This window comes from Megalobrama amblycephala, linkage group LG4, assembly GCF_018812025.1.
Source record: "Megalobrama amblycephala isolate DHTTF-2021 linkage group LG4, ASM1881202v1, whole genome shotgun sequence".
Classification (NCBI taxonomy): domain Eukaryota; kingdom Metazoa; phylum Chordata; class Actinopteri; order Cypriniformes; family Xenocyprididae; genus Megalobrama; species Megalobrama amblycephala.
The window spans coordinates 23,727,588-23,739,709 of NC_063047.1; the positions used below are offsets into that span (position 1 = coordinate 23,727,588).

The 12,122-nt window shown below is 37.7% G+C and overlaps 1 protein-coding gene and 1 long non-coding RNA gene across 2 annotated transcripts; one reads left to right on the plus strand and one right to left on the minus strand.

The window, feature by feature from the left end:
- Positions 1–215: 215 nt before the first annotated feature.
- On the minus strand, positions 216–2,729 carry LOC125267112. The gene is made up of 2 exons (XR_007184618.1): positions 1,095–2,729; positions 216–618 (listed from the first exon to the last, which is right to left on the minus strand). It is a non-coding gene; the product is annotated as an uncharacterized LOC125267112 (long non-coding RNA).
- Positions 2,730–9,003: 6,274 nt separating this feature from the next.
- ier5l (immediate early response 5-like) lies at positions 9,004–11,311 on the plus strand. The gene has a single exon (XM_048188419.1). The coding sequence runs from the start codon at positions 9,176–9,178 to the stop codon at positions 10,082–10,084; it is 909 nt and encodes a 302-aa protein (XP_048044376.1). The 5' UTR covers positions 9,004–9,175; the 3' UTR covers positions 10,085–11,311.
- The last annotated feature ends 811 nt before the right edge of the window (positions 11,312–12,122 follow it).

Here is a 12,122-nt window from a genome sequence, read left to right on the forward strand (position 1 = left end):
TTTCATGATTAGTTCATCTCGACAGCTGTAATAGTAAAACTGCAGAAAAACATGTCTAGGAAGTCACATGTAATACTTGTTTTACATGCAAAGATGTTAGCCAATCAACATTTCGGTCCTCTCTCAAATACTGGCCTAAAACTGATGAGGGACAATAATTGGAGTCAAAGCTATTTTTTAAAAATTAATTACATTTAAAAAAAATAAATAAATTTAAATGATGTGAGAGTCAAAAAAATAAATCATTTCAATGTACGGAAGGTCAAATAAACAGTTCAAGATGTCAAAAATTAGATCATTTCACATTCAACCAATTGTTGCCTACACAAACATTCTCTCATTCCCCCTCCCTCGCGTTCTGTAAGGTAACAGCCATATAATACTGACCAGAAGAGTGACAGAGTGGACACCAGTAGAGGGAGTGTATGAAGAGTGGACTGCACATGTAACTAACCCATACGCCACTTCCTGAGAAGAGTTTCCGCGGTACAGAGACACTCCCTACAGCGGCACATAATGCATCCAGCAGCAACCAACACTGCAGGTTTCTGAAGGAGAGCAGGCCACTTGTTTCACGTTCCAAACATACTGCTGTACGTCTGAGCTTGAGTGTGTAGCCTATATGTATAAGAAGACACAATAAACATATGAGAAACAAAGGAAAATCCAGCCACACACTGCAAAAATGTTTACTAATATATAAAACACATGCAAAATTTAAATTATCATGCAAGATGAATATTGCTCATAACATTATCAGACTGTGAAATTATGTATTCTCATAGCATACTGTATATGTTACAAATACAAGTATTTAAAAAACAGCATAAATTGCTAAATGCAATTTCTAATACACAATATTCTATGTTAATTACCCATTTATTTCTATATAATCGATTTTAAAACACTTTTTATGTTTAATAAAGAACCTTCATAAATGTACTGCTTTATAAAAGAAAAATTCTGTTTATAACACTTCTATGTCTTTTTTTCTGCTGTCCGTTTGCGCATGTCGTTATTGGCAGAGCTGATTTGATGCTCGCATTTTCAGGGGAAATTGTTAGTTCTAATATTTCACTCACACACATACATACACAGCGGTCTAAGCACTTCAAGGAGAAATGGGCCCTCTGCAGGAGAGCATTAGTAGGCGAACCTCGAAATCAACGCGAAGTGTCACCACCATGCATTGGATTCATGACGCACATAAGCTGAAGGATAAAAATAGGGCACAAGCTGCACTCTTGAGAATGCCCGTGTACCTGACACTTCCACGGGCGCTCACATTTCTGTGGAAACGGGCTGATACGAATTTCAGTTTGGAGAAAGAAAAACATTTGCTGTGAATTCGCTCATTCCTATGCTTCTAAAGTAGTGCGTGCTGCAGGCACAACCTCTGTCTTCCGCTGTCACCCTGCAGCGCGCACACGTGGGCGAGCCCGCGCAAGCTCTGTTGAGCTGGAGGGAGGAGTAGGCACGCAAGTAAAACATGCATCCTGACATGTGGAACATTTAACTTGTGTGTCGCTACCGCACTATAGAACGTAATTTATTAAGGACGATATATTTGATAAAATATTTAAGAGACATTTTCACGATATGCTTGCTCGTCGGTCGTTTAAGAAACCTTTGCGTCCTGTTAACTGTTACATGTAAACATTTAACGTTAATATGAAACATTTTAAATAGCCTACTTATGCTTTTGTCTTGTTCGCTTGCTTATTTAAAAGTATTATTTTGGTTGAATTCCGCGTGAATGCGCAAAGGTTTACCTATGGTGCGTGCGCGCGCGCTCACCTCGATGTCCATATCCACCTAGAAGCCATCAAAAATGCACCCCCCTTCGACTGAAGAGGGTAGTGAGGAGAATAATTTCTGGCACTGTGAGCAGCGGCACAAAACTACAGCCGCGTTTAAGATAATCTCATTTTAAATGAAACCAGATGATAGCCTACCTAAAGTAAAAAATACTACAAAGTCTATGTGCATTTTTAAAATCCTTGGGGTCATTATTTGTACTTCGGTCTGAACCAAGGCTGTCATTCATGTTGAAATCAATGAAATTGATTAGCAGATCAAGGACAGAGCTGAAGAAAAACCCTATTCTAGCCTTTAAGATTGGTAAGGTTGTTGTTTTTCTCGGTGTACATGGTCTTCTGAGTTTCTAAATTCTGAAATAAAGGCTACAGATCTTGGACTTAATGAGATTTATCCAACTTTTGAAAATATATTATAGAGGAAATGTACATTTTGCAGGTATTCCTGCTCCTGAAATGTGACAGCTCTGAAAATAATCATATTGATGATTTCTGCTCATTTTTCTATTTTATTCAGTTAAGTTTTGATTAATTTGGTATGTGTTTGACAGATGTTTTGATGCATATAATCTGATACATAATCATAATTGCTTAGCAACAAAATATCAAAAGTAACTTAAAAGAACTAAAGAAGAAAGTACACACATCATGTTGTTAGAAGAAACCACTTTACAACACACTTCATATCTAGCTTTATAGGCCTACTAGTAAAATACTACTAAACTGACTTAAAATTAAAATGTAATTAAATACAAATATATTTTTAGGATAGCTAGGACAGCAATAACATGCGTTCTTTACAAAAAAATACGAGCAAAAACCTAAATACCCTGTGTATGTGTATGTGTTTGTGCTGTGTTGGAGATAAAAAGAGCGAGAAAAAGAGTTTGTGTGTGTGTGTGTGTGTGTGTGTGTGTGTACCTGTGTGAGGGAGAGATACAGCTCCCTCTTTCTTTCATTCTCTGTATCTCTCCAGTTCCCCTTCCCCACCCCCTCACCCCCATCCCTTTGGTGAACACACCCTCAGTCCGTGGCATGCAGATGAGTCTCAACAGGTTACAGGAAGCTGAAATTCCAGAAGAGCTAGAAAGACTCAGACAGGAGAGGCTGTTCAAGTGAGTTCATTTGTCACATATGACATCAACGCACAAACATTTCTTAAGAAAGTCGTTGATTCTACCAAAAAGAGAGAGAGAGAGAGAGAGAGAGAGAGAGAGAGAGAGAGAGAGAGAACTTGAGCTACACATCAAGCAGGGCTCTTTATTTTTAATTAAGTAGATCATTAAAGGTGTTCTGTGTATTTATTGCCACATATGAGAATAGTATTAGCCAGCCTGAATAGAGGAGCATTACAAACCAGCTTATTTCACAATGATTCAATGCTTCCAACTCTGTATTTAGGCTATGTATAGTCTATATAAATGGCGTTAGTTTATCTAGGTTAGTGAAAATAAAATCACATATGGGTTTACGCTGCCTTATATATCACATATGTTCATATTACCACATTTTCTTGCAGAACTAATGCAAATAGAAATTGTCCGACAGACTTTGGAGGAAAGCAGGCTACTTTCCGACCGTTCACTCAGCTTGCTTTACGGGAATAGAAACATGCGGGGAGATACAATCATTACCATGGAAACCAATCTTGCCTGAGGAGGATGGGGATGGGGAGGTCAGGACAAGTGGTTGCCTTGGAAACCGCACACATCGCTCACGCTCAGAGCCCTCCCTTAGCGGGCTGACGTATTGCAAAGGGGGTCGACGACTTTAATTGGCCGAAATTCAGCCTCTGGGCTTGACACCTCCCTCCCAACACAGTTCGTGCTCTTAAAGGGGAAATAAAATACAATTTGTGAACCCGGGCTAAAAATACTTCAGCAAAGGATAAGTCAAAATGTTACATGGATATAGGGTATGCTATGCAGTGTTATATGGTAAAATGTCGCTGACTTCTGCTAGACGTTACAAGAAAAAAAATGGAAATTGAATTGCGCAACAGCCAAACGCAGAAGGGACAGCTTGTGTTTAGTAGCAGGCTATAATTCTGCAGCTAGCGTAATAAAACTTAAAGACTAAGTGTTTGTCTTAAAAAAAAAAACTCGCCCCCACAAGAATGTAAGCTACAGAATAATTTCTTATTAAAAACAATCATCAATAGGCTAAAAGTCCAACTTGCAAATAGATTAACGTTTTGTTTATTTGTCAAAGACTTGAACCGTCACTAGCCTAAAAGCGCACGTGAAAACCTGGCCAAATGTAACAAAGCACCAACACACTTAACTCTTTTTCGTATGATAAAACATAATGTTCAAAAGTATCCACAGACAGAAACATCTTACCGTGCAAAGCACCATCGCGTCATACCGCGTCAAGTTTAATCTACCACACTTCGATTAAGAAAAATATGTTACAGATCAATGCACTTGCCTCGTGGGTTATTCATTTATGCCTTTTGAGATGTGTCTGAATATACTTTTACCTCAGCAGTTTTGTCTGTTACGCTATAGTAGCCTACTATTGACAAAAGATGTCTACTACAAACTAGAACGTATGGTGGCGTCCGACCCTGGGAAATTGCAACTTGCGATTTATGTTAAGTTGATTACTTTGCCTTTAAGTTCACAAGGCATCCATCTGCCAAGCGGGGAAAGCTCCGCCCTGATATTTCACCCACTGGTCCTCCTGCCACCGGAATGCCCGCGAGTGTCCTGAGCAACGCAAATCACACTTCAAATCCCACAATGCTCCTCCTTTGATAAAAGTACTTCAGTGACGCCTCAAGACCGGGGAATGTAGTTTTTAGTCACTTTAATTTAGATTGACTGTAATTAAAAAATTATATTTTTAAATTCTGTTTTTTGTTATTTGACTAAGCAGAAAAGAAGAAGAACAACAAAAATGCCATAGGTGAGCAATGATTTGAACAATTAGAGTAAGTGGCTTATGTCAATAGCCTATTAAAGTGTCTCATGGTAAAGTAATAGGCAATTTAAATAGAAAATTTTTTTTTAAAACATAAAATTGGCATCCATTTGCAAACCTTCATAGTAAAAGACAAAAAAATGTGATTTTATTCAAATTGAAGCTATTATATTGAGCAATCATCTTCTATAGTAGACAATAAGAAAGAGGTGCTTACCTCAACTAACAAGAAAATACTAAATCCCATATTTTCTGAGGCGTTTAGGAGAGAATTAATTTTCTTTCTGATGATGGAAGTTTATAGCCACTGACCTCTATCACAACTGGACAGATAGCATTGACTGATGATTCACTGTCGCTGGAGTAGGCCAGTGTTTATGCTTTTTCTGTTTACCATGAGGACATAACAGAACATGTGTTGTAAATAAATGTTTTTATGTCACTGTAAAAGAGAGTTACAAGACTCGCACAGCAGAGCTCTTCAGCGCTATATTCTTCTCATATTCACCCATATTTTCTGGTGTTCTGACGGTAGATGCAAGAATGTAAATCTTGATCTGAAGTCTTTCAAGCAACTGTTTATGTTTGGCCAAGATATAGTGGTGAGAAGTTTGGTGCTTGCAAATGTTGTTTATCTTTGGTCATTTTTAATCATTTTAAGCATTTTTATATAAATCCAAAAATGTTCTCATGACCTTTCATATATGTTATTATTTGTAATATATGTATTATATTATCTCTCAGTTTGCCCAATAGCCAGTTGCAGTATTTTATTTACTATTAAATTATTATTTTTTACTATTAAATTTATTTACTATTAAATTATTATTTATTAAATTTATTATTAAAATAAATTTAATATTTGATGGTTATGAAATATAAAAGTTAAAAATTTAAAATAAAATAATCTGTGAATACGTCACAATCTTTAGTTCTTGTAATGGCTATTTCATTAGAAGGATAAGAATTTATTCCATTCGAGCAGGAATATAGAGCAACTTTGTATTTGAAAAATAAAAACTAGAGACAACATATAACATGTCCAACTTTTGCTTATCTCACATATGATATGATATATGCACAAACATGTTTTACTAAAAACATATATATAAAAAACACTTAAATACATTTAAATTTTAAATTATAATGAAACCTTGATTGATTGATCTTGAAATCTCCATTCATTATCCAACGAGAGTTTTATAGGGCCATTTACAGCACAATCACTGAAAGTGACACCCTTACCCCACCCGATCGAAACAAAATGTGAGTTTGTTTGGAAAAAATGTGAGAATGCCTAGAAACTTGTAGTTGAAAAAAATCTGTAAATGTTGGTGTGCTACTAATTCCCCATGATGAAGTGCTATTTTCAGATCAAATTTATTGAAACTGCCTCCAACATAATGTCAGCATGTCATTTTACCTGGATGGATGGATGGATGGATGGTTAAAAAGAAAGAAAGAAAGAAAGAAAGAAAGAAAGAAAGAAAGACACATACAAGGTTGTAAACGTTTGCTTAGACTTGCCACTTCTGAAGATTCTGTTATGATAGGGAAAATATAAAATAATGACATTAAAAGAGAGGTGAAGCATCTTATTCCAGCTCTATGTTTAGAGGCACATTAGACAAAATTAGCCTGCATTAAGACTAATAGTCTGCACACACTAAATATCTGTGTAGAATTTTGATGTCTTGAACCTCCTTTGGCATAATTGGAAAGTGTCAGGATAAAATGTAGCTGTTCTTTCAAAAGGTAGAAAGTCTGCTTATTTGTAAAGTATTAAAATCACATTGGGTTAATTTGAGGAACTACCATAAGACACTGAGGAAAACTGGCTTCATATATACTGTAAAAAATGGTGGGTTAAAACCCAGTGTTTGGGTTGTTTTGACCAACCTGCTGGGCAGTTTTATTTTATTTAGTTGACTTAAATAAAACTACCCAACAGGTTGGGTCAAAACAACCCGATTGCTGGATTATTTTTAACCCAGCATTTTTAGAGTGTATCCACCTAAAATTACCTTGATATTAGATGATTAAAAGTAATTACAAAAATGAAATGTTAGTTGGAGAAACAGACTATCATTTCTTTACAGATGCCACTTGGTTTGATATTTTGTTTTCTAATGCAGTGACATTCATACATTTCAAATGTGTCTTAAGTGTCCAAATAGTAATATGGAGTGGATGGATGCACTGCTGCACAATGTGTTGCATGAAAGGACAAAATTGATGCAGCACTGGCAGATTTATTAGGTAGTCAGAATAAAGTTTTCAAAATTGAACATCTGAATATGTCTGCAGTCATGGTCTAAAGCAACTATCTGCATGTATTTCTTTAGTGCAAGATATATCGTATCCTTTAGGGCTGCACTACAGCAGTTTATTATTAAATTAGTTAGAGCTCATTTTCTAAATCTTTTCAGTAAACTATTACATTCCTTTACCTTTTCTGAAAATAATGTCGCATTACAAAACCCACAGCCAAACACAACTAAACTGTGCTCTAAACCAAATGCTCTTATCCTTATAAAGATTCCATCAGATAAAAGACTTTTATCTTTCTCTTATTATACGATTATAAGTTATAAGCTTCATCTTAAATTGTAAAACAGCTTAATTGTCAGTGTCTTTATGTTTTTCATATTCCATTCGGTCTTTAATACATGATTGTAATACACTTATAATCATTTATGTTTGTAGTGAGTGTTGGTGACTCTACTTGTTTATTGATTTTTTGAAGATTTGGGTGTTTCTGATTTTAGGCATTATTAAGATAAAATCTGAGGTTGTGTTTGAGTGTGCGTGTGTGTGTGTGTGAGAGAGAGAGATGATCAGGAATATCTGAATGATTTTCTCAAACACTACTGTAATCTATCACACCAGAAGAATGTACAGCAATTTGGGAATGCAGCAAATGTTTGACATGCACAGAAGCAAATCTGATTTTTTGAAATTAACAACTTGTTTTTTTTTTTTTTTTTCCACGTTGTACAGGTGCAGAGTGAATTACTAGAGAGGGGTCATTCAGATGTATTCTTCTAGAATATTATTGTGTCAAAGGTGAAAAGTTTGTGTTGAAACAATCTATAAAGATGGTGAAATTATATGACACAGTCCTATGAGGAAGTTTTTAGAATATGTTCTGTCCTGAAGCCCAGTATGCAGTTTAAGGTCATTGTTGATAGAACCTTGGGGTGAATGAACATCTTACAGACCAAAGGGTAAATTAATATCTGTTAATACATCTATGCTGAAATAAATACTCCAGAGCAAACTTTATTCATCATCTGTTTTGACTCTGACATCTCAGACATCCAAATTATATCAGTATTGTCCACAGTGTTCTTGCATTTCTGAACTGTATGCATAAATGAACCTTAACATATTCTAAAGTAAATAGTTTGCCTTGAATTATTTGTCTTTCTCAATTAATACTTTACAAACAATAACTGTTTTCTAAAAACATAATATTGAATTCACACTGTTTGTAGCTATTACATTATCTGCATTATTTGAGATTATTGATATTCTACATCATTGACATTTTAGACAACTGCAGCATTGTCTTGCCTATATTCTTGTCATGCATATTAGAAAAAAAAACATAATAGCCTATAATGTAGTTTAAGAGTAATGTATATGTAATGTATACTTAATAGCTTATATTACATAGATTATTCATTACTGCTATGTTTGAGTCTGAATCCTCCATTACATTATTTTTTTCCATTTACCTAGGCTATAATCCATATGAAATAAAAATAAATTATATAGATAGATTATGATAGTTATGATCAATAGTTTAACGTTTCATATGCTTGTATGAGTTGTATGTAAGTTGGAAATGGGTATAATGTTCTTAAAATATAGATTGCAACAACAACAACAACAACAAAAAAAAAAATCAGTAAAACAGTCAGTTATAATGACTATTAAAACGGCGAGGGATGTTAACTAATACAGAGTGCTTTGGTACTTATTAAAAAATATTTTGTGTCACATCCTTCAAGTAGAGTCTCTCCGGCACACATGACAAGAGCACGCACTCAGATGTACAATGCGCCTCATGAGAACATTCCAGTTTGGTAAAGTCAGTTTGGAATTTGAATAGCACAGAAGAACCGCCTCTCTGTGATTGGACGAGATCGAAACCTCTGGGTGGAATTTGCTTGTCACTCAACGATATTCTCGGCCCCTGATTGGCCGAAGGTAAAGTGGGCGTAAAGTTCTTCGCCATATATATACTATGGCAGCAAGCGCAGGCTAATGATTGCCTACGCTCACACGTTGAGGCAGAAACGACCACGTTCAATGTTTCTCCACAGAGCTGACTTAAGCCTTCGTCCCCGTGCGAAATATCGTGATTCTGACTAAAATAAAGTTTGTTTCCTTCGTCGGAGCGGTGGGAAAACATCACGACCCCGACCATGATCAACACCATGGAGTGTGCGGTGGATGCACAAAGTCTCATTTCGATATCTTTACGGAAAATCCACAACTCCCGTACGCAGAGAGGGGGAATCAAGCTGCACAAAAACCTGCTGGTCTCCTACGTACTGAGGAACGCCAGGCAAGTCTACATGAACGAGAAGTACGCCGAAATCTACAGGATGCAGCAGTACGAGGAGGTGATGACCGTCTGCAACGAGATCCAGGAGCTGAACCCGCTCGATTTGATGGAGGACTGCGAGGAGCAGACGGGGGACTGCTGCGGCAGCGCGAACGAGTCGGCGAGCCTCTGCGGCGCGCTCTTACCCGTCAGTCACCAGGCTCCTTCGGTGCAGCACATCCAGCCCAGCAGCGCCTGCTCGGTGCCCCTGGCTCTCCAAAACGAAGAGGTCTGCAAGGCTCCGGATCCCTCGTTCTACCGCAGCTGCTGCGCGGAAGCCTACCCCGTGTCCAACTGTGACTTTTCGCCGGTAAACAACATGCACTGCAACAAAACTACAGTGCTCGATTTGGACACGCATGTCGTTACCACAGTGGAGAACGGGTATTTGCACCAGGACTGCTGCGCTTCGCTCCAACAGTGCTGCCAGGGCGCACAGAGCCCAGCCAAGAAACGCAAGCTTGACTTTGGTTACTACGTGTCCGAGATCGAGGAGGTACCGGATTTTACGCCGTGCAAAAGAGCGAAATTCGAGGACTCTTCGTACGTGAGCACGGAGCATTTGGACACGTCGAACATTTCCAACCTCATCTCGATCTTCGGCTCGGGGTTTACGGGACTGGTGAGCAGACAAGCGGACTTGGAGCAAGCCTTAAACGGACAGTTCTGTAGCAAACAAGCCCTGGCGAGTTTAGGGGCTTGGACGAGAGCTATTGTAGCCTTTTGACTCTGTGGTTAATGCGAATACAGATACTTTATGAAATTGTACAAAGTCTAAGACAAATTGACTTTTATTTTTGCAGCAAAGTTATTTAAGCGTTTTTTATTTGGTTTGTTTTTAGTTTCGTTTCAGTGGGGGAGGCGGACAGTGGTTGTAGCCTACCACTTGTGATGTATCCTTTAAAACAAATGTCGATATTACAACAAACGTTTTAATACGAAGTTGAATTTCGTTGCCTTAAACCCAACGCAGACTGCTAGCTATGGCCACAAACATGGAAAGTCTCTGAATGTTTCGCTCGTGGATTGTTTCTCTTTTCTCTCCCCTTCCCAGGAACTTTCACAAAGATGTATTGTAAAATAACATTACTAGTCATGTAATGTTGGCTGCAAACGGAGAAGCCTACCCACTGCACGCTTATTTCTCACAGACACAATACACTTTAAGCAGTCGTGTCATATTTTGTAACATTTTAACGTCTTAACGACTACCAGTAGAACAGGCTACTACAACAAGACTACATCTGAGCTAGTGTTGTTGTTGTTGTTGTTGTTATTAACGTAGAGCTACAGGAAGAGGACTGGCTTAAACAGACTACATTCTGTAATATCATACAAGGCAATCAAGTAGGCTAATGAAGGTGCAATATTTGAACCCCCTCCCTGTCTGAGTTTGTTGTTTTCTGTATTATGAATTGTGCTGTTGAAAGTGGCGAGGACTGGTGCGTTTTGTTGACTGCACTGACCTACAGCTCCAGTTCCTCTGAGTGTGTTTGTAGTTCGCCTATGCCAGTCACCTCATCAACACTGAAAGTTGGGGCCATTAATTAACACTACAACTCCCATAATGCACGCCGTGATTTAATCTGCCACCAGGTATTTTTGTTGACTCTCCAGTCTCCAGCATTAACCATTTCCCGCCCCCTTGCTCTCAGAAAAAGTTAAAGCCTTCACAGTAATTCATGATGCCAGCATTTGCTTGGTTTTGTGGGTTTGATTTTATTTTCTACAAACTTAGACCTTTTGTTCTAAAAAGGCAATCTCATAAATTAGCCATACGTCCTCACATTATATAAGCACTATGTGTACTGAATTAAAGACGTTTTCAGACGTATTCTCCATATTTTGTTGGTATTCTTGTATTTTTGTGCATATTAAATTGTATATCACCGGGTAAAACTGTTTTAGAAAGTATTTGTTTAAAATTTATAACCTTAATAAAAAATGAAACTTACTTTGCATTGCCTCTTCTTTTTTTCTCTCGATGAACCAAGAGTGTCAATTACAGCTACACTCAAATTTAGGCCTCAACTGGTGATAGTGAGCAATAGAGAAATCTTATAAACAAAGTGCAACATCCTTAGCACATCTCATCTGCCATTTCCACAGCAATTAAGGTCAAAGTCATTATATATTTGCCACATTTTCCATATCTCACTAATGTTAGTTAGATTTCTAATCAAGAACTAAAGGGCAAACATTTCACTCAATGGCTCTCCAAACTGTGCATGTACAATTTTAGATACTAAAATGAATATTCTCAGCATTGTTTACATGTTTTGTATCACCTGAAATTTAATTTTAGATAGCCTATTTGCCATTACCTGTGGGATATTAAACTGTCACCTGTAGGCCAAGAATAAAACATCTAATGAGAAGGGAAAGTATAGCCTACGCACCATAAACAGAATCAAACAAAGCATAAAATATAGAAAACCCTACATTCAGAATGAAAGTTTCGCAGCAAATATCGTTGCCTAAAAAAAGAAAACTTTTGCCTGACGCGCGCGTCACGTCTTATTGGCGGGCACTGTGTTCAAGGCGCGCGCACTTTTTTTAGCCAGAAACTCTCGCTAAACTTGCAGACTGTGTTATCTCTGCTGTATGCCACATGGTGGTGTTCTTCAAAATCAATGAATGAAGGTATTAGAGCGCCTATGTAGCGGCACCTCGGGCTGACCTCGAATCCGCTGCTCCCTGCAACCCCCTCCACCCCTCCCCTCCCTGTCCTCTCTCTGGTCTCTCTCTCTCTCTCTCTCATCTGT

Excerpts from the sequence above, each read along its gene's own strand:
- ier5l (XM_048188419.1), top strand. The coding sequence starts at position 9,176 with ATGATCAACACCATGGAGTGTGCGGTGGATGCACAAAGTCTCATTTCG.